The sequence below is a fragment of the Crocodylus porosus genome, unplaced genomic scaffold (assembly GCF_001723895.1).
Source record: "Crocodylus porosus isolate Cpor-Errol unplaced genomic scaffold, CroPor_comp1, whole genome shotgun sequence".
Lineage (NCBI taxonomy): Eukaryota > Metazoa > Chordata > Crocodylia > Crocodylidae > Crocodylus > Crocodylus porosus.
In genome coordinates, this window is record NW_017728928.1 from 13,791,712 (window position 1) to 13,819,686 (window position 27,975).

General features: G+C 38.6%; 1 protein-coding gene across 2 annotated transcripts; it reads left to right on the top strand.

Annotated features, from left to right (window-relative positions):
- Window positions 1-829: 829 nt before the first annotated feature.
- MFSD11 (major facilitator superfamily domain containing 11) lies at window positions 830-27,975 on the top strand. Of its 2 annotated transcripts, none has more exons than XM_019542674.1 (14): window positions 830-3,111; window positions 3,304-3,474; window positions 5,252-5,307; window positions 6,341-6,448; window positions 6,882-6,961; window positions 7,069-7,165; window positions 8,112-8,170; window positions 11,476-11,617; window positions 13,580-13,620; window positions 15,300-15,365; window positions 22,019-22,144; window positions 22,927-23,101; window positions 24,019-24,154; window positions 25,353-27,975. In XM_019542674.1, the coding sequence occupies exons 2-14, from the start codon at window positions 3,379-3,381 to the stop codon at window positions 25,515-25,517; spliced, it is 1,347 nt and encodes a 448-aa protein (XP_019398219.1). In that variant the 5' UTR covers window positions 830-3,111; window positions 3,304-3,378; the 3' UTR covers window positions 25,518-27,975. The 2 variants fall into 2 exon arrangements, with proteins under 2 accessions (XP_019398219.1, XP_019398220.1); XM_019542675.1 differs by having other exon boundaries at window positions 3,307-3,474.

Sequence of the window (27,975 nt, forward strand, 5' to 3'; positions counted from 1 at the left end):
CTATAACTTTGCCATTTCTGGCCTGATTTGGATGAAACTTGCAGGAATGGTAGCCCCTTCTGAGGGCATAGAGCCTGCCAAGTTTCAAAGAGATAGGTGCAGGGGTTTCAGGGAAACTGTACCTTGAAGTCTTGAAAACAAAAAGATCATGTCACATGTATGACAGGGTGAAAGTGCAGGCTTACTAGCCCCTGCTGAGGCAACGAAGCCTGCCAGCTTTCAAAGAGGAGTTTAGGGGAAAGTGCACCTCAAGCTGCAGACAAGCAAAACTCGTGTGTGCGCGTGCGCGCACAGCACAGTGAAAACTGCAACCCCTGCTGCAGCCACAAAGCCTGCCAGCTGTCAAGGAGATTGGTGCAGGGAGAGTCTGGGTTCTGGGGCCCTGTACCTGTAGCTGCTGACAGACAAAACTTGTGACATGGGTGGGTGGCACCGTGTGTGCATTAAGGTGGACACCAAGGCAGAAAGCAGGGCAGGTCAAACAGTGCTGCCTTTTATTCAGTTTTTCCATCCCTCTCCCAGAGCACTGGGATTGGAAGAGACCCCAGGAAAGGATGACCATCACTGGCCAGCTACAAAGTCAGTAACGAGAGTAGTCCTCCCCCTTTCTTCCCCCTCCCTGGCCTTACTTTAGTTTCTGTTTCTCAAAACATTTCAACTTGCCTCATTTCGTTTCAATGCTGTTTCAAAGCTCTGTTTCATTTTGATTTTGCTGTTTCGAGCTCGAGTTGGCATCGAAATGAAACTACTGGCGAAATTTTGCACAGCCCCAGACAGCATGTCTGCAATTCAGCAAGGTTGTATGGTGCTGTAAAGTAAAATTTCTATCCATTTTATTTCATATTCTCATTGCCCCAGTACTATGAAGTGGCCATACCAGTTGTAGTGAGTAGCTCCCACCAATGGCAGGAGTTGATTGGTCGTTGTCAGACTTCTTAGACTCAAGGCACCCCTCAGAAAATGCCATCTCTTAGCTTTTACTTGCTTTTTGACTGTGGGGAAAAATAGTAGAGTAATTTTCTGTTGCAAGAACTTGGATCATCCCAGTCAAAACATTTGTGACCCATGGATTTGTGTTTGAAATCTCTGTTTATCCTGTGTATCATGTGTAGAGATGTTTGGCCCAACTAAGTGCGAATATTATATGGCATCTTGTGACATCCTTAAAAGGATCTCAGTAGCACCCCAGGGTGCTGTAGCACCTTCGCTGGTGTAGATTGTCACTTGGAATTTTTACTTCACATTTAACTCTGTTCAATAGAGAAACACTGGGAAGTTTGGCCACATTGTTTTCTTAATGATACCAGCCACACAATAATCATAATACCTAGCTCTTACACAAAGCATTCAAGAGGTGTATGACTGTGTCCTTGATAACACTACTTTGTTTAAATAAACGTAAAATAAGCTGAAAAGGACAAGAGACTGCTTTTCTAGAGATCTCAAATTTTAAGTGTAATGGCGGTGTGAATGTGAGATTTTGAAAGTGGTTAGTGAAATTTTAATTGTTCTTATTGCAATATTTTGTTAAGTAAATACTTTGTGTAAGAGTGGAAAGCATGTGTAATGAGGTAATTTTGGCATAAAATAGGAATATGACTATGTCATGCAACAGTAATCTAAAGGAAGTAAATGTGTTGCTTCTTGTTGTTTCTTGTTTTATTGCTTTTTGCTATGTGTTTCACAGAGCAGCAGCATGATTATAAATGTCCTACTGAATCACATTGTAAAAATCCTCCGTATCGGGAAAGAGATTAAAATCTGTTTTAAAATGAATCCATCAGAACAGCTGAGGGAGTCTCCCTGCCATCTCACTTAGAAATCTAATATAAGTGTTAATTATATGGAAGAGGGGTTGAAGATTGTCTTTCCTTAGTCCAGTAACCAAGGCAATGATCCTTCCATCTGCTCCATGTGAGCAGTACTTTGAAGCCAATACAAATCAGTAGTCACAGGAGTATGTAGTCCCATTGGCTTCCCTATGTAACAATGAAGTTTGAAAAATAAAATCTTGGACAATTTTGCAAACAAATAGTTTGGAAATCTTTGAAGTACTGAATAAGTCATAACAGCTTTTGGGCTGTTTTTGGAGTAGTAGATTCTGGGTAGGCCCCATTTGGCAGGAAACACATAAAATACTGGTGACACTGAAATTATTGAGTTTTGTATTTTCCTTAAATTGGACCTGAATTTCTTTCCTGCTGTCTTTGTACTATGGTTAGCACACTGAGATCCCAATCATAATGGCATGCTCCTGTAATACAAACACTTTTAAGTGCAATAAAAAGAAGTAGTAAAACAAGTAATGCAGGCTGCTTTACTTTCTTTTTCTGCTTTGCTTGCTTTTTTGATAAGGATTTTCTGCCCTTACAGGTTACTTCTGTTTCAAAACGTTTACAAAACTTAATAACGATATCAGTGTATTTAATTGCTAATAATTAGTGTATGTTGGAGGCATTAGGAAGCTATATGTTGAATGATTGCAGAGGCAACCATTTTATTTCCTTTCTGGAGTAAATTAGTGAGTGACAGGAACTGAAACAGAAAGGGAGTGTGTGCCTGTGTCAGTAGCGATGAACTAGCTCCTTTTCTTCTGCTTGTATGGAGGGGACACACTAAGCATTGTCATTTTTTACTTCTGAATTATTTTTGCATGTTAGAAAGCAGAAGTCAAGACAGTGTTCTTATGAGATTTTGGAGAGATTTGGTTTCTTGGCAGATGTGTTATTGCCTGGTGGTTACTGAATATTTTTTGTGGAAATGGCAAACAGATTATTAATATTGAACATCTGCCATGTTTAAGGAGGAGAAGTGCTGAAACTGCATTTCCCATAATGCACATAGGTTTTCTTATAGCCTGGATCAGCTGACCTGGATTGTGAAACCGTCTTTATTTCCTGTCCAGCATGAATGGAAATGACTTGTACATACCAGTATCTTTTCTTTCCTTAGTCAGGTGATTTAATGACTTTTGACCAAAATCTGATTCAGAGCAATGGCCAAAAAGTGAGCTGACTTACTGGCTCGAGTGGTGGAAAACTACTTCTTTCGGGGGGAAGCAATGTCACGAAGTAATATACTACAGTCTGCTCTATTATCTTCATATTGAAGGTAGAGAGAATCTTAATTTTCTTAGCAGTTCTTTAGTCTATTGTTTATAGTGTTCTTTACTGCTATAAGCTTTATTTAATATTAAGTGCAGTGTACTAGAGCTCTTAATTTTGTGATGAATACTTCTGACCACTTAGCAATTGGCTTGAAATAACCTTTTTTCTGGGTTTCTTCATGGCTTTGTTTTCTCAGCAGAACTTAAAAGAGACCTTTAAAAGAAAACTAGAGCTTTTCCAGGCAGTAGCTGACGTCTGAAGAAAAGAGAAAATGTCCTCTGAATCGAAAAAGCTTTTTAACATAATTATTTTAGGAGTGGCTTTTATGTTTATGTTCACTGCCTTCCAAACATGTGGAAATGTTGCGGTAAGTTCAACTATCAATATATAACCTGTATCACTACCCCAACATTTCTCCTTTCTTCCTAGCACCCCAGTTCTATGGGTTGTTTTGCTAAAAGGTTTCACAGCGTGTGAGAGAGACTATATTATACAGTGCCTACATAGGTACTTAGTACAAAGAACACATTACTACATGTAATGTGTTTCTTGTAGTGAGTAAAGTAGTGAATTGGTCCCATTATGAAAGAGCGCATGGCTATTTATGACTGTATCCTATTAAACGGCTTCACTTTGAACTTCAGAATAATAGCTGCTTTGGCACTTGTCTGTCCAGAGGTTTGGTTAAACTGAAACTTAACATGTTTCTGGGATTCTTACGTAAATCCCTTCAAAGCATCCCCACAAGATGCTGTTGTTCTTAACCATAGTCCCTATTTTCTCTTATTTTAATTAGTCATACCTAGGCTTGCATTCTTTTCAAATTGGACGTTGCAAGTATTTGTATATAGTATCTTACAAGTAGCCTGCCACAACTGGTAGAATTGCTAAGTCGCCTTGCTTCTCAGTAAATAATTTTCTGCCATTGTATCTCTTTTCCCTAATGCAAGATTGGAAGTAAAACTAATGAGCATACCAGTGCAAGAAGATTGTGCTTTTACTACAACGCTTATTATAATCCTTTTGTTACCATGTTTGGGTTCAGATCCTCAAAGTTGCCTTAGGAGCCTAACTGTCATTGTTTTAAATTGATTTCAGTGACAGGGAGGCACCTAAACATTTTTCAGGCTATGGGCCTTAGATTCTTTCTTTTCCTACAACTTTTTTTGGTAGATTTAAGAAGGTTTCTTTACATTACATAGTTAATTGCAGAAGGTTGATCAGGGACTTGGGGAATAAGGGTTTAATTCCTAATTCTGCAGATGTCTGTGCACCTTTTATGCCTCTATGCCTTGATTTCCATTTTGTAAATGGAGCTAGACAGCCTTCTCTGTTAAAGAAGTTTTGTAGGGCTTAATTAATAATTTGTGAAATGCTTTGAGGTTTGGAGTGTAGAGGAAAGGAACTGCTGAGCCACAAAGTATTAATTATTGTTTCAGACATAGCTCCTCCCTTCCAAGCGTCTGTTACACTTAATGGTAGCAAGTGTTTTGAAGTGAAGGAATCAAGATTTAGTTGTCATGATTCAAATTACAGTTGCCTGGTGTCCAAACTCTCACACACACAAGGCAGCAGAGGGAGGACATAGGAAGGCAGTGTCTGGTTTTAGTATAGCTTGTGTTTTTTTTCTGCTGTACTTATTCAGATGGACAAGGAGTGTAATACCAGAATTTGTCCCCATGCTAGGTTAAATGTACACATTACAGTGAGCGATTGAATTTTGCAGGGTCACACTTTTACATATTTTTCTTTATTAGTTTCATTACATTAGCTAACTAATCAATGCGGTTTACAAAGACAGCCTTGCTGCTACATTTGAAGCTGAGGAAGTATGAGCAAGAGAGAGAGCGAGAGTAACAAGAGTAGGGAATGGGAGGCAAAATTCTGATGCCCTGATTTTGACCCTGCTTCTAAGTCTGACCAAGCTTTGATTCAGGTTTCCAAACTATGTAGTGGGTATAATATTAACCTTCATGTGGGTTTTATTAAGTTTAATATATCAATACACACAGCTTTTAGTTTCTTGATAGCACTTACTAATAATTAGTTCTAACTCTGATCTGTGTGTCAGGAATTTTCATATTTAAAAATACATCATATTTTCTATATTAATTTATCTCTATATTGTAATTTTTTCCACACAGCAAACAGTTATCACAAATTTAAACAGCACAGATTTTCATGGCAGTGGCTATACCAGGTAATTTACTTATTATTTACTTTAAGAGAGCCAATTCTCTTTATCAGATTTCATGAATACTCTAGTGATTATATTGTTCTGCTGTATTTGTTCTTTAAAACACATTTAAGGAAAGTTTTATTGCTGTTGTACTTTAAATGCCTTCATTTACTCTTAGATTTCCTTACTATTTCATTGAGTCACATGTATGGAAATTTAGGGGGAAATGCCATTACTTAATTGCATGCTTTGATTTTAACCCAGGCTGTGAAGACAATGTAAACATTGCTGAAAACGAAGCAGCTCAGTAAGGCTAGGGTTCTACCAACCTTTGTGCCTGTGTGCTTCCATGTGCCCATACAGAGCACAGGGTCTGCCTGTGTCGATCACTTTACAGGGGGGAATTTCATTCAAGAGATGCTTAGAAAGAACAGTCAGAAAAACAGGAGGAAAATTAAGACTGCAGAGCTGTGGAAACCAGTTCTTTCTACTGCATTTCCCTAGGAGCCAAAGTCCCAGTCATGATCAGGGACCTACTTGCAAGGGACTGTGCAATCACATAAGAAGCTTGTTTACTACCATAATGCATTACAATATAATTTAAGACAAAGAGCAATGTTAGCAGGAACAAAAATAGGTAGTAGACAGTCCTGAATGAGAAGTTTTAAAATTAAGCGAGGAATCAGAAATTGGTGAGGAAGGGTGGGGACAAAAAAAGGCAAAACTAGTTTTAAGATGAGGCTTCATAAATTTATGGTCAAAGTTGCATGATGTACTTGAATGTGATCTCAGGGAACTGGACACTCTTTCCCAGGAGGTCCCTACAGAGTAATGTTTCTTTGTTAAAATAAGGTGAAACATATTAACGTAACTAACAAGAAAGGGAAAGGTGGCTAGATTAGAAAGCTTATGCATTTACCTTTCCTAGGGGTGTATTTCACTCCGATAGTTTGGAATCATTTGAAAGTCTTTGTTAAAAAATAATCAGTTACACTTAGCAGCACCTCAAATTTAATTTTAAATTCCAACTCATCTTTATTGTTTCTTTTTGTAGCATGGCCATTATTTATGGAGTGTTTTCTGCATCAAATCTCATTTCACCTTCAGTGGTTGCTATAGTAGGACCACAAATCTCCATGTTTGTTAGTGGTATATTTTATAGGTAAGTAATACTTTTTTAAATCAATAATATCTGCTTCGTGTTCAGCAACTGCTTTTCTGTTTGGTTCTCCAGCTTCAAAAGTACCGCATTTTGCATGAAATGGTACTGGCCAGGCAGAACACAATATAGTTTCAAAGGTGTCACTTGCAAGCAGTCCCTCCCACCAGAAACTGAGCTTGCTATTTCCATAGCACTGTCAGGGTTGGCTGACCTTGGAGTAAAGAACTAACCACTAGTCTCAGTTTAATGATTCCATTAAAGAAGTATCAGTATATCTTTAGCATAATCAATTGTTTTGCCTCTTAAACTTTGGATTATTTTCAAAACTAGCTTAGAGGATAGTTAGCGGCATCTGTAATTTTTAAAGAGCATAATACACTGGATATTGTCCATATCTAGTATGTATATAATAAACTGACCTGTTATATTTTAGTGCATACATTGCAGTTTTTATCCAGCCTTTCACGTGGGCCTTCTACACTGCTTCTGTTTTCATTGGGATAGCAGCTGCTGGTAAGTATTGTAGTTATTCTGTATCTGCTTGCTTTTCTTTACTACATTCATATATATCTCTCAGATGCTCAACAAGAAGTAAAAGTAACTTTTTGCTTGAATTTCAGTACTTTGGACTGCACAGGGAAGTTGCCTAACAATAAATTCAGATGAAAACACCATTGGAAGAAATAGTGGAGTATTCTGGGCACTTCTACAGTTCAGGTAATTTTCCTTGGTTAAATTGATCCATTTGTTCATGCTCATTCTTGTTGTTTGTATAGTGAGCATGCAAGGGACGTTTTATTCTGAGAAAGTACTTCAGTGATGCTCACAGGCTATGAAACAGAAGGAAAAGCTGGAGATGACATTTCTGTTAGTGCTGTGCAATTCTTAATAATAAACAGAAGTTAAATACTGCAGGCCTCTCCTTCTGGTGTGCTAACATCCCCACTGTTTGGTATAGAAACATAAGCCTTGAGGCATATGCCTGTTAGGAGAGAAGCCAAAATATCTCATGTCCAGAATATATATTGGTGATCATTGTAGACTGCAGTGAGCAGCAGATTCAGGGATTAGAAAAGCACCATTTTGTCGTAGTTTCCAGAAGCACAACTGATGCTATTTCAGCATGAGTAAAATGTATTGTCTGCTGTGAAGGAAACTTTTTTATTCTAGGGCTGTAGTGAATCACTGTTCAGAATCACTAGATGTTCAGGAACTTATCTTTAGACACTCAGAATTTCCCAGGGTGATCACCAACCAGTCCAGCATTGTTCAAACAGGCCTCAAGCAACAAGAATGGCCCCTTGGAAGAAGCACTGCAAGACTGATCTCTGCAGCTTTGGGTCAGCTGCTCTTTCACCTCTCCAGCCCCCAAATGTTGCAGAGGGTAACCCATAACCTGAGTTTGCCGCCTCTGTACTCCTTATGCTATCTTGGATCCTTGCAACAAATAGAGTAGCCTCATGAAAGGGGATCCTCAATTTAATGTTAAATTATTGCTGTAGGGTTAGGAGTGAGACAGTATGAGGAAAGGTTCCCTCTAGCCCTTTTTCACAGCTGTGCCTTATACTTTGTATTTATAATTTATTTGTATTTTATTCTTTGTAAATGTTACATTATCATAATAAATACCAAATTCCTGTGTTCCCTTTTCTGATGTCCACAGCTTGTTTTTTGGAAATCTCTATATATACTTGGCTTGGCAAGGAAAAACCCATATATCAGGTTTGTATGATTTATTTTGATGTTTCTTATACACTGTAAAAATAGCTACTTCTCTGTAGGGAGCATTCAGAAACATAGAAAATGGCATGCAATCTCTGTAACTTAGTTGATATATTCCTTATTTATTTTAAGAGGGTATTTTGGTTTTAGTAGGTACACCCCCATGATACAGGATCTGTGATTTTTTTGCCGCTGTTCCTTTTGGCTGTTGCTTTTTGGAGTTTATCTAAACAGGAAAATTGTTCAGGATAGCTACTGAAGAATAAGTTATTTTGCAATAAGTATTCAGGAATATTTCCACACTCGAATATGCTTATCCTAGAATAAACGTGTTGACATAGAGGAGTTTTGTGAAAATTATTCTGTTTAATATCCATACCTTGTCTTATTCCAGCTTAACTACCCCATACAGATAAGCCCTCAGTCTCACCGAAGTTTGTTTTCTGTTGGAATTTTAATTTTTATTGTGTCTGTTACATTCTATATTTTACTATATATCAAATTCCTTAAATACAGGATTTAGAGCAGAGTGTGCATGTTACTCGGAGGTGAAAGTGGCAGCTAGTAGAACCTGGGCCTCACAACACAGGCCACTAACACTTGACTTACTGTAAAATGGGGGGAAGGGCTTTGTACGTGGTGGTTGTAAGCCACACATTCACTTAATTATATTGAGATTAGAATAAAATCTGGATTTTAATGCAGTCACCTAGGTAACTGGCGTAATCTAGAACTTTAAATGGAGCTAATGGTTGTACTTGTGTAAGAAGTTCATTTGTAGTAGACTATCAAATACCTAATAGAATAATTTCCATATAAAATCCTGTACATTGGATAGAATATACAGTCTTATTAACCAAGGAGGATATGGGGCAAGGTTGTCTGAGAGTGTTTGTTTGTTTTTGCTAAACAGCACAAGGAGTCGAGAGTGAAATGGTGACTATTAAATGACCATTATCAAGCTTCCAGGGTAACACCCTGTTGAGAGACACAGGTGCAGACTGTGCTGGGTAGAGAGCTATTTTAGGTTTTTGTCAGGCTGGATTAATAGTACAGCAAAAGTCAACCTTTGAATGGGTTCAACCCCCTTTTTTTTTTTTAAAGTAAAAGCTTAAAACTGGGTGAAAGCACTGGGGAACACTAGATTTGAAGTACTAGAAGTTGTATGCATCTTACATTAAAATAACCCTGCAAATCTTCCCAGAATACAACTCTATAGTGGAACTCGCATTAAAGATTTCCTTAATTTTTAAGTGGTGTAAAAGTCCTCGATCCTATATTGAAACTATTGCTCCACTTCATTATAAGGTTAATGGCATTATAACAATATTTCACCGCACTTGTAAATTGGTTCCTCTTTCTCTTTCCTTCCTAGATCTTAATTCAGGATCCTACAAGAATAGTTTACACATGTAGGTTTACATATACGTAATACAATTTTTTTTTTTAAGCTTACACCCCTACATTCTTGTTTTGGGTTCTTTCACAGTTTTTTAAGGAATTTATAGCATTTATTTCTGTTCCCCTTTGAGCCCCTAGAAAGTTCATTACAAGTGCATAGGCAGTATCTCTAGGATTGAGCTCTAGGAGTTCAAAGGTTAGTCAGTTTCTCAATCACAAACCAGTATTAGCTACTTCTCAGCAGTTTTTCTGCCTGATTGGGCTTGGTGAATGGCAGACGGGCTTCTGCAGCAACAACTTCACTGTGCCAAACAAATTGTTTACTCTAGAGCCGGTGGTTCTCAGCCTTTTCAGACTGTTTCTCAGCCTTGTTTGGCTTGAGGCTCCCCTTGGAAAATGCCAGCTCTTTTTTTTTTTTTTTTTTTAGTGCAGAAAAACAACAGAGCAATTTTTCTGTTGCACAGAATTCAGAAAGACCACTGTCGGTCAGAACATTTTTAACACTGTGAATGCCTATTCAAGATCTCTGGGTTTATCTTATGAATCATGTTTGCACATCTAACAGTGCTGACATTTTGTAGCACCCATGGAAGGGTGTCAAGGCACTCTGCTTGAGAATAACTACTCCGGAAGGAATATGGACCAGCAGGCACCTTCTATACTCTGATGCTGTGACAAAAAAAAAAAAAAATGTAAATGCAGTTATGGGTATTGTAATTGCCCTTGGGCCCCTAAGTGCATAAAACGTATTCTTTGCAATGCAGTAACATGCACAGCATATAATACATAGGAGATATCCTTCCTTAGCACTGCTTAGGCCTCAGCTGGAGTGTCCAGTGCTAAGCATGACGTTTTAAGAAGGATATAGAGAAACTGGAGATAATCCAAATGTGAGTGACAGCTAATAAAGCAGTTGGAGTGTAAAGAAAAGTTGAGAGAACTAGATGTATTTAGTTTAGAGAGATTAAGGGTGGAATATGATAGCAACATTAAAAAATATTGGAAAGGCTGCCAGAAAGAAGAGGGAAAATAATTATTCTCCTTTGCTTCAGAGGCAGGGCAGAAAACAAGGTTTTAAACTACAGTAAAACAAATGTAGATTACATTTCAGGAAAAAAACTTCCGAACAGTAGGACGATGGAATAAATTGTTAGTTAAGAATCCGACACTGGCTAACAGGTTGGACTAGGCAACCCATGAGGAGCCTTTCAATCCTATGATTCCCTCCAGATATGCATTGTATCATTTGACAAACTGTAAGATTTCAGCAGCTGAAAGCCTTTAGATTTTACAGCTGTTTATGGTGTCATATGGTGTAACAATAGTATCCTGGGGTCTTGAAAGGAAGCTGTTTTAGAAGTCTGAACAGCACTGGTAGAATGGGATGTAGTCTCCAATCCTTCTGAGTTTGAAATAGGATGTTTTGCATGCAGTACTGAATAGTGCTACAATAGCTGCACTTGCCCTTCGCTATAGAGGGACTATAACAGGAGTTAATAAAAATAAGTGGAAGTGACATTCTCTGACATGCCCAACACTCTGTATGTATAACAGCACTAAAGCAGGGATTTGTTAGCCATTTGGACATTTTGTCCCACGTGCACAGTAAGTTAGGCAGCACCAAATTATATGCTAGGCATTACGTGCATCTTGTCTTAAAGTGTTCTGTGTTTTAACATGGGAAAGTCATAGCTAGGTAGAAATAGTTTATTAGACAATAAACTAGACAAGTATTATTAGACAACAATATTTATATATATATAAATAGTATTAATAAATAATAAACAATAAATAATAATAAATAATAATATTTATGGTCTAATAATAATTAGACAATATTATTAGACAATAAACTATGTTTGTTAGGACAAACATAGTTGTGATATCTTTTTGTTTTTCCACAGAGGGTGACCGCAGAACTGTCTTCATTGCTCTAACTGTTATCAGTCTTGTGGGCACTGTTCTGTTTTTTCTGATTCGGAAACCTGAGGAGTCAAATACTCATGGGGAGGAAGATTCCACTAATGAAAACCTTGGGGATGCATTGTAAGTGCTTAAAACAATAACACACTACCATTCAGCCAGACTTGTGTTCTTAATCCTTTGTGGAAAGCTTCTTGCTCGCTTATCTCTCTGACCCCAAAGCATGTAAGTTTTGAACACGGTATTAAGCCTTAAGGATATTTTTAAGAGTCCCTACCATCTCATAAGAAGTGAGGATTACATCACTTGGTTTCTTTACAGGCAGTTGCCTTGAGAGTAGGATAGGGCACAAGTTGTGTTTTTCCATTGAAGAGTATTAGAAGAAGTCACTGACCTCCTCCTTCCATTGTTAAGCATATATTTGTCCATGATAGTCTCTCTTTTTTAATTTTTTTTGCTGCTTCAGACCAGCTGTGTTAGGTTCAGTGGTCGTGTCTACACGAGAAGCTGACTGAGCAGTTGTTACTGTGCAGCCATTTAGTTCTTGTATAAATAAGGACTAAATGACTGCACAGTAACCGGAGTTACTGCTCAGTCACACTGAGGAACAGCTTTTTATGATGCTGGCTGCACAGTAGCCCATGACTACTACGCAGTAGCACTGGAGTGGGAGGATGTGATATTACTGCATGATGTGATGCTACTGCACAGTCAGAGTCTTGTGTATATGTGGCCAGTGACTCCAAACCTTAGCTGTTGCTCTCTGATCATGGAAGAGATTGGGGAATAGAAGCAATGCAGGAGATGCAGCAGATTTGAAAACGGGTTGAAGTGGCATGTTTACTTTGTCCTTTGTAAGAACACATTTAATCAACTTCTGTGGCTGCAATAATTATCCTGCAAGAGAGAACTGACCGCCTTACCAGCACAGAATTTTTTTTAAGTCGGCTTGTTCCTAGCAGAATTTGTATCTGGTGGTCAAGTTAACATGTTTATCCACACCTCTTCCCTGAATTAAAGAGGACAATAGAGTGATTGTTTATTTGTAGCTAACTGGGGTTGGGAGCTAGTTTGTAATTTTAGTTTGTTGCTAGAGGCAGGGCAGCAAATTTTTATTACTTTAGTGGCTTCTTTTTAGGTGGGATTTGGAAAAATCGGCCATAAAAAAATCAACTACAGTGTAGACAGATTATCTGTCCAATAGTTTAAAAAGATTTCATGCTATTGCAATAGCAAGGGCTGTTTCACATACCGGACCAAGATCTCTTAAGCCAGGGATGTCAAACATATGACCTGTGGGCTGGATTCAGACTCCAGAACCATTCCATCCAGACTGCTAGTAGTCCAGCAGGCTACTGGAAGTTGTGGGGCACAGCCTGCTGCAGAATTTGGGGACCCTGGACCCTGATGGACATGGCTGTGGATGGTAGCACTTCAGACCCACATTGCCCTAACACAGCCTGATGTGGCTGCATGCCTTTGGACCCATGTTGCCGTGTGAACACGGCTCTGCTGCTGCCAAAATATTGCTCTGCTCTTCCCTGGCAGTGGACACACAGCAGTTGCTGGTATCCACCCCCAGATCTGGCCTGGGAGGAGCCTTTGCGGTTTGGATCTGGTCTGGGGCCCAGGGTGAGTTTCACACCCCTGTCTTAAGCTCTCATTGATAATTTAGCTGCTGATTGTTAGCAAATTACTTAGATGTCATACATATTATAAATGCATGGGTAAATGGAAACACTAAAGTAGTCGTGAAATGGTATTTTCAGATACAGATATGCTGTTAATAATCGGCATAAGAAAGACCAAAGCAAATATAGTGAGGAAATCAAATCCAGTAAAAAAAAAAAAAAAAAAAATCCCAGAGACAAGTAGGTTACTTTTCCATATAATATGTGTGTAAGTAAGCAAATACCTTATAGCTAATGGTTTAGGTTCACAAAAAAAAAATTGTTAGACATTAATGCGTTCTAGCTAATAATAACCAGTAAGAAAATATACAAAAACTGAAAATAGAATTAGCTTCAATGCTGAGGCAGGTTTATCTCTGGTTTATCTTTCTGATTTTAAAATGCATTTATCCAGGTCTTCCCAAAGCAAAATGACAAGAGCAGTGGATGCATTTAGTAAGTATTATTCCACTTCAGAACCACTTCTGAAAATATTAAAACAGACTAATGATTCTGTTCATATACATGCACACTTGCAAATCACTTTAATTAGCAGTTCAAAAAAGGATGAAACTTTGAGAATGCGAGGCAACAGACTTGCAGCCTTTCCTCCCTCTACACAATTTTAATATTGTCTTGGCTATATCTTTACTAGGAACACTATTGGTGTAATAGTAAATGTGTGTTATGGAGGATTGTAGCTCTGCTAGTTGCCACAGTAAAATCAACTTCTATCCCAGCCTTCCAAGAGCAAAAACTGCCATATCGATTAAAGGGCAGTTTTACTGGTATAACTGCATCTTTTCCAACCCTTGTTGTCTCTACTGCACACAAGCCTTGGGAAGCTTCAGTTTCTTTACTTATTCTCCTAAACAACCCTCGCAGTTTCCCTGTTGGTTACTAATACGATAGTAAGACCCAGTATCTTCATGTCCCAGATCAGTCTGAGCGTCTGTAGTGTTTGTCTCCTTTGAAGTATCATGATCTGAGGCAAAGAGTATGTGATATGAAAGCTTGAATTTCTCAGGATTCAAGAGAAAGAGCAAAGAAAGTGCAGTAAGCATTTTCACACTTACTGTGCTTGAAGAGGTCCACATGCTGAGTTAGAACATAGCAGCTAGTGCTATAAATTCACACCTTACTCCACAATTACGTTATCATGTAGACAATTCTGGTTCTCCCTAACGGCATAACGAGAGGAACAAGTCGGTACAAGGTATGCTTGGGAGTGAATTTGCTGCATGTTAACTGTTTTGTAATAACTACCTATGTGCATGCTTTTCCTTTTGCAGAAGGCATGAGGTAATTTATACTGCTTTCACTACATTCACATTGCATTTATAGTCTAGCTAAATCCCTGTCTTATTACAACTTAATAGTATAGTGCTTACAAAAATAGAGCCCTCTTTGGTTATGTCTTTCTTTAAAAAAAATAAAGGACTTCTGTATGGAGGTGGAGCATAGATAGAGTTGTTAGTGTGTTATATATTAATTTACTACACAGTGACATCTTCATGTAGACAAACTCGGGGATCCAAAAGTTGAAACCTGGTGTAACAAAATGATGCAAAGTAGCATCCATGGAGGGAATTGTGTTAGTCAATTTGGCAACTGAATTCTAAAGTAATTGTAGTAGATTGTTGCTCTTGCATATTTCTTTTCCTCTTCTGTACCTCCGTCTTTCCTCCTCCTTTTTTTTTTTTTTCCTTTCCTTTATTGCTTATTATTTGTGATAGGCAAATTTGTGATTTCCCCCCCACATGCGCGCGCGCGCACACACACACACACACACTTGTAATTGTAACACAAAAAGACAATCTTGGAGAGAGGGGCCATTAGTAGGAGTGAAAGTTAAAAGGAATAACCACTTCAGGGAAGTAAAAATGTTTCTTATTGGAGAAACAACATGAGTAAGTAAAAGTTGCTTTTAAACTAAAGGTCAACATGTGAAAAAAATCAATTAATAAATGTGTGCCACTCATTAGTGCTTTTAGCCTAGCAAACATTTAGAAATATTCAATCCAGAATGTATTCAGTCTTTTAAAATAAAAACATTGTAAAATGAAGATTAGAAAATAATGTCTAAAAACAATCTTATCTTTAATATTGTTAGTGATTTTCTACTTTTTTTCCAGAGAGATCTATGAAGCTTTGCCTCACCAAAGAGATTCTACTTCTTAGTATTACAACAGCCTATACAGGTAATGAAGTAAAAAACCACAATCATTAAATTGTCAGCCAATTGTATTGGACTTTAATTGCCTGCCCCTTGATAGTGGATTCTTGTGTTTTAGTATCCTAGTAGTATATTTGGGTATATAATATTTTTGTACTCTGTTTCTGGAAAAAGTCTTCTGTAGGATTTTTTGTGGTGAGGAGAGGTCTAAACCCTGTGAACACCATTGGGTTTAATAAGAGTGGTTGGAGTTGGTTCCAGGTCAACCAGTTTGTACTTGCACATGTTTTATGAATCTGATTATTATACAGTTTCTCTCCATGCTGGGCAGGTTGAATCCTGCTAGAAAGAAATTAAATTGCAGTGAATTTTAATAACTAATTAAACACCTGTAGGTGATGAGGCCTCTAATACTGCCTGCAATGAGCTGGTAATGAGGTGTAGGAGATTGCTGTTGGAATCCTTGTCTTAATGTCCTGTTTGCATTAGGAAAATGTTGTAAGATTTCCCTACTGTTGTAGTCACTGAATTAATTTTATTGATGTTTGCAGTTCTAGAAGTGCTATATGTTTAAGCAGCACTGTTTAAACTTGCTCTGACTAAAGTTAGGGCAGGATTTGAATTGGGGAATAAAAAAAATGGGGCTGTCCCCATATGCCAAGTTCTGCCAAGCTGAGATTCCAATACCCACAAAAACCCTACCCACAGTAGATTATGCAGATGTTCAATGTGTGACCATGCATGCTTTGATCAGTATGTCAGACTTGGTTCCCCTTACAGGGGCTCAGATGCCTCCTGGACAAAGCTGAGGTAAGGCCTAGGAACCATGGGTATATGTTGCCAGAGTCTCAGGATGGCATAAGAATCATTATAATGTGGTCCATAGCTCTCATAGGTACAAAGAAAACCTTGAAAATGTGAATTTAGTATAAATTCTTGGATTGGAGTGTTATTGTAGCCACTTGTACCAAAGTAATTCAAACCTGAAGTGCAGGGCTGGTTTGTGAGCCAGATCCAAAGTGTGGAACCATGGCACTTCAGAGGTCTACTTAAGTTGCAGTAAGACAAAGCAATTTCGCAGCTTGGTCACAGCATGAAGTGCTGATTATTTTTTTTGTGTTTTGCAGGCATTTCCTGGTGTCCCCGTCCTTCACCACTGATTGGTGGAGGGGCATAGGCATTGTATTTAACTTAAAAGATGTGCTGAGACACTTTCACTTTACTGACTGGCACCTTCACTCTCTGTACATTACTAGCAGACAGTGGGCATGCCTACACATGCTTTTATGCATGCCTAAACTTACTGCACATTTGCCTAATGCACATTAAGGCAATTTAGGCACATTATGCAGTGCACAGACCAATTTGGGACTAAAGTTAATTCAAAGTCGGTTGACATAGTATTAATGTGTCTTAGTGCGTCTACACGTTCATTAAGGCATTTAGCTATTCATGTGTAAATTTGGTACCTGCTTTTGTTGTCTTTTTATTGTCTTTTGATTCCCATAGCCAGTTTGAGTTTGGTTTCAGCCTTGGCTTTTCTGGTCCACTCCCTACAGGTGCGGGCCAGTGCTACATAATCCTCTTTAGTGGTAGTTCCCGACTTCCATCCCTTTATAAGCTTCTCTTTTCAGATTCAGGAGGTGCATGAGTTCTGTCTTGAGCCAAGGGGGTCCCCAGCCCTTTTGCTACCTTTCCTACAGTCTGGATTGGACTTCCCCTGTGCTTTTTAGGATCACGTCCTTAAGGAGTGACCACTCATTGTAGATTCCCCTTCCATGTCAGATCATGGTCTCTCAGGACCTCAGCAACCAATTCATGTATCAGGAGTGCCATTACTGTTTTCAAGAACCTCTCTCTTTGATAAATTGTTACATTAACCTAGCATGGAGTAGCAGCATAGGCAAATGGACAGAGTCTCCTTGGTTAGCACTCAGAAATCTCTTGGGTCCATTCCTGCTTTCCCTCTTAGCCTTTGTTTTGTTTGGCTGAACAAGCCAAGGTCTTTTACTCTCCTCTCATAAAATAGGCTGTCTACTTCCAGCATCTTTCTAATAGCATGTTTCTGGACCTGTCCCAGGATGCATTTATCTCTCTTAAACAAGGAGGAGCCAGAATCATACACCATGTTCTAGATGAAATCTCACCCATATTCTGTACAATAGCATTAATATCTCTTTATCTTTGAAAGAAACACTTATTTTTAGCCCAGTGCATCCTTGAATTCTGTTTGCCTTTTCCACAACTGCATCCCACTGTTGGGTCATGGCAATCCTGTGATTGATCATGTGTGGAGGGAAGGGGTCTCCTGTCAATTTCCGTTGATGAGCTGCCCCATTGCAGCAGGAATTCTTGAGTCCCTAACTGCATTACCTTATGTTGTGTACTGTTACAGTTAATCCCATTTCTATTACTCTTGTCCCCAAGATCATCTAGTTAGTCCTATATGATATTCTGATTTTACTTTGCTGCTGCTGCTGCTGATGACGATGCCTCCCAGCTGTGTATCAACAGAAAATTTCACTAGCTCACCCCTGTTTTATGTGCCATGGTTATTAGTGAAAATACTGAGTGAGGAACAACTAAGCCTGCAGATCAGATATCCTAGGCACTGAGGGAGCTACTAATCTTTGCCTTCTGAAATAACTATTGCTAATGAATGTTGCTACAATAAAGTGCTAAATACATTCTTTAGCAGCAGCATACTTCCTTGCTTGGATTGTCTCTGTGTGTTATTTTCAGGCTTTGTCATTTTACTTTTAACTTACTTTAAAAGCTAGCAATCTTAACTGTGCCGTCTTCTATGTTCAGAGGAGGAGGTAGACTTAGTTGAGTGAAGATCACTGTGATTTAAAATAGAAATTTCAAATCCCTGCTTACTCATGATAACAGAACAGTAGGATAACACAATATTCAGCCCTTATGCAAACAATTTCCATCCATTATACTTGGGAAATAACCCTGGGAGAGTCTGTAAAGGGACCAATGTATTTTTATTCAAATCCCTCCTTAAGACTTGCCTCTCTCAGTTCCTTACAATGCACTGCCACTTGGTGACGTGCTAATTTTATTGTTACTTTGTTCCTTTCCCCTACCCACACTTATTCATTTCATCCATATTTTGTGTCTTGTCATAAACTGGTTCTAGTGGTGGCTGTTGTATTACTTGTTAGTATGGCACGTAGTACAGTGGGACCCTTAGATATATTCATAGTTTGGGTTATAATGACAGATAAATCACATTGCTGTGTCTTAAATGCTATTTTAAATCAAAACCTGAACTAAGAACTCGCTTTTCATAGCAAATGTGGCCAACCACATGTGGTGCAGGAAGGCTATGTGGGGCATAGGCAGACTGGGGAGGGGGCAGAAAGCAAAGCAGTAGATTGGGCAGGGAAAGGGGGTTGGAGTGGCACATGGGGAGAGTTCAGAGCTTAATTTGTGGCACACGTGCCAAAGTGGTTGTCCCCCCCCCTTATACAGTCAGTATACTGGGAGCATGACGGAAGGTGTTACTGTAGTGCAAAGTAAGAAACTACTTGATGTCTGATTCTTCAGTCCTTACTTCTGCATATCTCCCATCAAAGGCATTGTTCCCTGATTAATGCAGGAACTGGTCCTTACAGTTTCCTGAAAATAGACTTGTAAAAACTTGCTGCTGCCATCTGTTGGCTCATATTAAACATTACTGCCTGTACTGCAAAACGGGATTGTACAGCTTCTCACAAAGCTGCAAAAGCAGCTGATGTCCAAAATCTTTCAGTTTGTTTTGAAGCTGTCCAAAGTTCACTGCTCTGTGAGCTTCTGTAGTTCTCATATTGCGTAGGATCAGCCACTGCTGCCAGACCCATAGATGATATATCATTTTGTCAGCAGTAGCAAAGGGGGAAGAGGGTGCATTAAGAATAGGTGCTTTGTTGAACTGTTTTTGTATTTGTTTAGGCAAAATTCTTTGCATTGTTTTAGATTCTGTTGAGGGCTGACATTTTATCCAATTGATTTATATATGATGGATTATATACATTGCACAACCGATACTATTCACTAATCTGTATCACCTTTATGTTAGTGACAGTGCAAGGGTGGAAAAGTACTATACAAAACAGTGGCCTTAGGGTTTAGTCTACATATTTATCCAGTTTTAGTTAATTATAAGTGGGTTGATAGTAGCAATACACAGTAGGAGCTTAATTGTGAATTTTTAATTTCCTGCATAAGATTTGGAGACACAATGGATATTTCTCAGGAATGCCATTGCTTGAAAAAATAGTATTTTTTTCTATATTGAGACCAAGCTTTAAATACTTCATCATTGTTTCCTTGAAATACTATTGTATAACAACTGCGCAGCACACATTTGGAAGAATTTCCAAAGCATGTTAAAAACTGAAAAAATAGGGAACGCTTTGCTCAGCATTGAAATGCATCATCTTCTGGGCAAGAGTACAGCTATCATTCAGCAGCATACGACAACATAACATCACAGTTTAGGACAAGAAGTGAAGAATAGCATATCCTAAGAGAATTTTGAGAGGGAAGTATTAATGAATGTTTCTACTTTATAAAGCACTTTAGGCATACATGTCACATTTAAAAAAAATTATGAACTCAAGAACAGAATTGCTGCAGGAAGGAATTAACAGTCCAAAAAGCAGTGGTCTGTTGATAAGAATATAACACAGATAGAAACTTTGTGTTCTATTTAAATTCATTTTTAGTTGGCTATGAGGTCTGGACAGTCAGCTTAGTATTTTTGCCAGTTTTCCCATCTGCCAATTGGGGTCGATTTACAATAGTTACTTACCTTTTATAAAGGTGTTAGGAGCGTTTGGCCTTTCGTAAATGTTTCTGAATATTAAAATATATATCCTAAATGTTTTTACAAATGGATGCAGTACATCATGGCTGCATTCCTTCATGGTACAGGTGAATGCTCATGCAGAATTTAACTAAACAGAGTGGCATTATCCAGGCTGAGAGCTAGCCAGTAATGACTCGCGTCTTTCTGTGTTGCAGTGACCTCAGCAACACAGTGAAAGTCACTGCATGTCCTAAGGTTCCTGCAGGGCTCCAAGATGTGTAATGTACACTTGTTAAACAGTCATGGATTCAGTGTAGATTATTGAAGCGTTGTCTTGGTTGCTGGTGGCAGTAAGTCTATGTAGTACAACCTCAAATGACATTTAAGGTGTATTACTGCAGCTTCTTGTTTGGCATTCCCCACCATATAAACTTAAAACCAACTTCAAGTTGGATATTTCACATTTTCCCAAATTATTCATACAAAATACTTGTGTGATTATCTTGTCAGGCTTTTCTTAGGGATCATGTGTGGTGTCAAAGACCAAAGACACTGAAGTCAAGGTTTTCCATTGGCTTCAGTGGGACCAGAATTTTACCCCATGTGCATATATGACATTAGCTATGATTATTATGACATGGAGTTTTTTATAAAGTGGTTGCTGAGTTCTGAGTTACAGGAATTTTGTAAGAAATGCTTGTTCCATTACACAGCTTGGAATTTACCCTAGCTAGCCTGACTACACCTGATATTCTAGATCTGTGGGGGCCAACCACTTTTTTTTTTTTTTTTTGGCAGACAGGCCACAGAATAGTCTTGTGGTCTTCTGGAGTGCCACTTCAGTCACCCCCCTCTGTCCAGCCTGCTGCTCTGCTTTTGGCTCCATGCCCAGTGCCTCCTGCCTGCTCTTTGTTCTGTTTCCTGCTGGGTCCTTCCTACCCATTCTGCTCCTCTGCTTCCTGCCCAGCCCTCCCTGCCTCATCTGCTCCTCTTTGAGTGTGTAGCAACCATGTGCATCTACATGTGACCAGCAGCTACTGTGCTACTTCATTGTAGCAGCGCACTCCCTCATTATAGTGCACCATTACAGCGAAGTAGAAGTGAAAGATAACCGTGTGTCCGGTGTACAGCGCAATATGGGCTGCTGCTGCACTGTGCTTTAATACTTCTAAAAGGAAGTACTAAAGCATGGCACAGTAGTAACATCACCATCTGGACAAGTGTAGACGCTCCCTTTCTGTCCTATCTGCTTCTGTGCTGCCTGTCCCCTCCCTAGTCTGATGTGTGCCACACAGAAGTTTCTTCTGCCATTTGTGGCATGCATGACTCATGTTGGCCATCCCTATTTTAGAGAGAGAGAGAGATTATGGAATTTGAGGATTTAGACTGGGGTTCTTAACTTGGGGTCCACGGACCCCCAAGGGGTCTGTGGATAGATTTCATGGGGACCATGAACTTGGATGGGAAAAAAATTATATCTTTATTTTTACTTACCTCTAACTGAAATTTAGCATTCCTTCAATTAAGAATGTAGGCAACAAACCACAGTAGTATTAGCAGTACCTGTGACTTTGTCACCAATAGAAATCACAGATATTTTCATATCACATTTCAGTTGTTGCAGGTATCTCAAAATACCGTTTACGCTCATCACTACTTCAAAATTACAGTAGTTATTAGACCCGCCGCTAGATTGCACGTGATCGCAGTCTTCCTGTCTACAGATGCTCATTATTCTGAGAAGGGGTCCATAGGCTTCACCAGACTGCCAAAGGCGTCCATGGCACAAAAAAGGTTAAGAACCCCTGATTTAGACGCAAGTCATTTGTACGTAAATAATAGTACAGCTTTTACCTTTTGTCTGTCTTTTCTTAAAGGACTGGAATTAACGTTCTTCTCTGGAGTGTATGGGACCTGTATTGGTGCCGTGAATAAATTTGGCAGTGATGAGAAAAGCCTCATTGGACTCTCTGGTATTTTTATTGGCATAGGAGAAATTTTAGGTGAGTCTAAAGAATTAAAGAGTAGGGATAAAAAAGAAAGACTTTAAGATGATTGAAAATGTTTCAGTACAGCTGTGTAAAGGGGTACATATTTTTGATAGCTGCAGAAATTTCATGTACAGGAAGTAAAGTACAACAAAAATACGCTGCCGTGATTCATTACCACAGTGCAAATTGTGTAGTCGTTTTCACAAGTACAATAAATGCAGAGGAGGATGTAAAATGCTACTTTTACATTCACTTTGTACCACTGTAAATGACTACATAAATTGTAGGATAGCAAAGATTATTGCCTATAATGTTAATAGGCAGTTTTTAGCATTTCTTTTATGTTTTTTTTTTTTTGAGTTAATTGTCTCCAGTTCATATTTTTTGAATTTTTATATCAAATTGTTCTTTAAGAAAATAAAATGAAGGAATAAATACATAAGCTGTTACTGTATGCCATTGCAATGCCACTGAAGAAGGCAAACACCAGTAAAGCAGCTGCAACGCTACAGGGAGTCCCCCACTCAGCACCAGCCCAGAGGTCTCCTTTCCATTTGCAGTGACTGCTCTGACAGCTCAGAGAGCTGACATGGTCACTTCCCAAAGGACATGTCCATATTTCCTGATCAGTCAATGGACTTCCCTGGCTGGGGTCAACTCTACTGGTCACAAATTTCTAATGTACCTTTTTAAGCATCTTGAAGAACAGTGTAAATATCTGATTTATTGGAAGCCCACTGAACATTTTTTTTTCTTCAGTGCTGATTATTATGCCTTTGTTTTCATTCTTTTAGGTGGCGGATTCTTTGGGTTAGTGAACAAGAACAATCGTTTTGGCAGGAACCCAGTTGTGACACTGGGCATTGTGGTCCATTTTGTAGCCTTTTATTTAATCTTTTTCAACATGCCAAATAATGCTCCCATTGCTTCCATTGAGGGGACAAATGACCAAGCTTATATGAATCCAAGGTAAGAAGGGTTCTGTTTTGTTTTGATTGGTGTCATTTAGGCGGGTTGGGAAAAGCAGCCTGTGCTATTGGAAAGACTGCCCCAAGATTCCAGACTTTGGAGCATCTTCATTTACACCCTCATATAATGAGGGTTAATTTGTTACACGAGCAGAGCCTCTTCAGCCATGCTCTTTTGTTAGGGCATGGTTTTTTGAGTGCTTTCAAGGGGCTGATCATGTGACAAATGTAATTTCTGTCTGCCCCCCTAGTGCCTGCTTTTCTCCCTTTCTTATGGCACACTGCTCTACCATCTTGCTCATCCTATAGGCCAGGAAGAATGAGCTGTGAGAAAGCAATCCAATGATTAAATACAACTGGTCATTTGCAAGCATAGCAGTTCATGAGAATGTATGAAAATATTTAACTGCAAGTGAAAATTCCCACAGCAAGATAGTTGTCCTTAAGTCTTCTTTATCTGGAAGATTTTTGTAGTCTTCCTCTGCCTGGTGCATGCTTTCGCTCTCTCTCGCTCTCTCAATATCTCAATATATGATTTAGTTAGTCTGTAAGGTGCACATCTGCCCTGCTTTCTATCAGTTTTGCATTGGTGCCTGCAACCATCAAGCCTACCATGCTTTCCCATCTGCAGTAAAGGAGCAATCTCAGGTGGTGGCCAATCTAATGTAGAATCAACTGTAACATTAGCAAAATCTTAGGCCTCCATACTAGGAAAATCATGGGGGAGAAAAAATGTCTTTCCCCACTCACCACCCCCCTAAGCTGTTGTCCACTGACATTTATATCCTGTTAACTTTCTTTTCTACTTCTCATTTTCAGACGAGTTTGATTTGTATGTGCATAGGACAATTTTATGCAGTAGTTGTATATGCTACATCTGTGCATTGCTATTAAATTGGATTTCATGTTTTTCTTCAGCAAAGAGTTGGCCATTTTTTGCAGTTTCCTTTTGGGGCTAGGAGACAGCTGCTTTAACACCCAACTGCTCAGTATTTTGGGGTTCCTTTATTCAGAAGACAGTGCTCCAGCCTTTGCCATCTTTAAGTTTGTCCAGGTATTGTATTGGTCAGCAAACTCAGACTGTGTGTGTGGGGTTGTTATTTGATTGAATGGGTTATTAGTATTCTGTTGAAATATGGATTTCTTTTTAATGGGATCAGTAAATTTTTAAACTATCCTTCCTGGAAAGTATGCGAGCCTGTTCCATCTTCTGTCCAAAAGAATTTGTTCAGCTAATAGGCCACCTCCGAGTCGGTGTTGTTCTCTGCTATCGTGCTTTCACAGATCTTTGGGAGTGAGCTAGAAATATGCTGGATTCTGTTCTAATGTCAGAAGCATATTTGGATGTATAGATTCTTGTTTTTTTATGTCAGTGTTTATTTACTAGAAGGTATCTTTGGAGAATGGGAAGTAGGTAAAAGAAAATGTATTGGTTCAAAGTTGACTCCTTAAAAAGATGCAAGTAAGCAGCAACATATGACAGTTTGCAGTTGTGATGTCACATATATTTTTGGTGCTTAAGGCAGTCTTAGTCATATAGCAGGTTTGTTTGGCAATCAGAAAATTGCCTGACAAATTAATTTTCTTACTCCATTTCAGTCCTATCAGTGTAGTGCTAAGTCCTGTCAAGGCTTCTGGTAAGTGACAAGGCACCCCAACTAACAAGATAAGGCGTCTTAAGGAGGTGTAAACAGTTATGCATATTGCTTAACACAGACAGTTCCCACAAAAATGAGCGCTCAGGTGTAATTTAGGTTAATTGGTGCCTTCAGTATTAAAATCAATGGGATCTGGCAAATGGCTGAAGCCATTTACACTATTTAGATACCTGTCTGTATTACCAGAGTTCATTTTAAGCAGTTTATACTGAACAGGATTACTTAGGTCATTGCTTTGTTGTGCCCATACCTTGTATACCTTATGTACAAGGGTGACTAGTTGCAGTAGCAGAGAACTGTACACATGATACTATAAAAACCCTTACATTTGTATCATCTTAGCGCTTCTAGGGAAGGCCACGTTTATGCTAAAGTAAAAACTAATAACTTTTTTGTGCAGCCTACTAAAACATGTAAAAGTATGGTGAAGCCTTTTTAAATTGAATACCTGATAAAGGGATGTGTTCCCAGAATAAATGCAGGTTACACGCCAGTTTGTATGCGTCTCTGTAACGATGATGATCATCAGCATAGAGTAGCTCCATCATATAATAATGATTCAATGACAGTTTTTGTTTTGTGTTTCTCTTTCAGTCCATCTGTGCTGCAGTTGCCTATTTCTATAGCAACTACCTGCTTCTCCAGTGGCAGCTTCTGATCATGGTGGTGGTCGGGTTCTTTGGAACAATATCCTTCTTTACAGTGGAGTGGGAAGCACCAGCATTTGTTGCCCGTGGCTCTGATTACAGCAGCATTTGATCCAGGTGTTCCATCAGTCTGATGTGAGCAGATACCTGCACACCTTTTTTTTCAAATGACTTGAAAAGGTAAAAAGATAAAACCACAGAGGCAAGGATGAAGGAAGACTGTTAAACCTGTCAGTGTAACCAGTGGGAGCAGCCACAGTGAAACATGGAAAAACAAAATGCCAAAAATTAAAAGGCTCTTTTTCTTGCTTTAATCAACCAAGGTCAATGTGCAGGTTCACAGAAATCAGGTATTAGAAAATGGAAGGAAAAATGGGGATCTGTGCATTGAAAACATTTGTTCTGATGCATCCCTTTCTTGAGTGCCTATTTCTCTGTCACTCTTTATGGTTGTGCACTACAAAGATTCCAGTTTCATTCCTCACCTTTAAATTATTTTATTTTTACACAGATCAAATTTCTACAAATGCTTTTATTATAAAAATCACTCCTGTACGTGAGTGATATTTTGTTAAATACGTTATGTTGTGGCACATATCTACATATGAGAAACTAGTCCATGCCGAGGACTTTTGTAGCAATATGATCTTTAGAAGTATCATAGAGGGAACTTTTTTCTTTCTGATTCTGTGCCCCTCAGTTCCTGGGTTCTTAACTGTTTAGGTTTGTTGATTTGCTATTTTATAGCTTATAATTTTTTGGGGGCTCAATTTAAAAAAAATAAGGAGAAGTTGCATGTTATGGGATGATGTAAAAGATTTTACAATAATCTGAACAATATTTTCCTACAAGACATGGTCTGCAAAGAAGCACTTGTAACTCTCAATCATATTCATGGGTACTGAGAGCTTAGCATTTCTCAGGATGAAGTCGTAGATTAGCTTGCCTTCCATAAGTTCCTCCAGATAACAGTATATGAAGAACCATAAAGCCATGGCTATCATCCCACAAATATTTATGCACCTCAGTTTTCCTTTTGAATTCATTGGGATTACTAACATGCTTAATTATTTACTTCTGTAGGTGCAATATTGGGGCCTATGTTAGTTTTACTGTTAGTAAAGATAGTTTGTGATTTGATTTTTTTTTTCCCCCCCCCCCTCCCCCATATACCTTTTTACACCACACTTGGAATCAGTCAAAATACTTGTAAAACAGCACCTTGTTACTGCATGCTCAGCATGTGCTTATATGTATGAGGAAATAATATCTAAAAACCTGACTGATATAAACTAGTTTTATTATTCCATATAGCTGGGGATGATTCTTCAAAAACAAAGCTGGCGGCAAAGTTGGAGATAATGTAAGCAACAGATGCAACACATCTTGGGGTTTTTTTTTCCTTTTTATTTACCTAGCTGACTTAGCAGTCAAAGTCTAACTACAAGTACTACAAAGTGAATTTGAGGCAATTTGAAAACCAAGGGAGCCTTTTTAGTATCTCTCTTGGTTTTAATCATCTCCTACTTTCTAGCAACGTATCGTTTAAACTACAAGCCTTTTTGAGGCCAGTTGGCATGTTGACTTCTATTTTAAAAGAAAGTTGATTTTAAATCATGTTTCAGTCGTCCCCTTCCCCCTGGCCCAAGCATCCTCTAGTCCCCCATCTCCCTGCAATGTCAAAAATTACTTGGGTGTGTTTGGAAGTTGAACTTTCTGTGGAAATAAAGGAATCCTGTGCCTTTCTGCATCTGTCAAAGTGGCGAGTCTCTCAGTCATGAGTCAAAATCCTCACATAGCACAATCATGTCTGTGCAGTTAAATGGCACAACAACACTGAGTTTTTTTGAGTTCACCCTGATTTTCTGCTGTGAGGTCAGAAAATATTAATAGGAGGATTAATGAACCTAAGTATTTGTCAGGGAAGGAGATGAGTTAGGAGATGCAAGAAGCTTATTATAGGTCAGTTTCAGAAAACATAAAAGGGAAGGAGATGGAGGAGAATATAAAATAGGAGAGGGGTCTAACATAATCATTCTGATTGTTCAGTTAAACTTAAAGGGAATATTCAGGACGTGGAATCGCATTGAATCAATCTATATTATTGATGGATCTAGCTGTATATTAGTTCCTCAGATCTACTCCTTTTATTCGGTAATTTCAAATACAATATTTTTACACGGCTCCATCATAAAAAAGGAGAGGCATTAGGAAATCTTCAGTGATTTGGTATTTTCTTATTTATATTTTCTTCAAAATACCAGAAGGGATAAAGAGCTTTATTTTAAGATACAGATACATTTACCTTTTGCCCCTTTTAATATTCTTGAGGATCTGTTCACCCCAACACATCAGCAATGGAAAAAAGACTTTAATTACCTAAAGCCCATTAGGAGCAACTCTATATGGCAATATATGGATGAACAAATTAATTCTTAGGTAGTATGATGATGAGTGATTTACAGATGTATTTAAAAATCATGCAATTTCATTTTTCCAAGCTAATGCTTCTCATGAGATTTGCTTTTAAAAAGGGTGCTTTTATTAAAGGAATTTGTGTGTAATGTTCA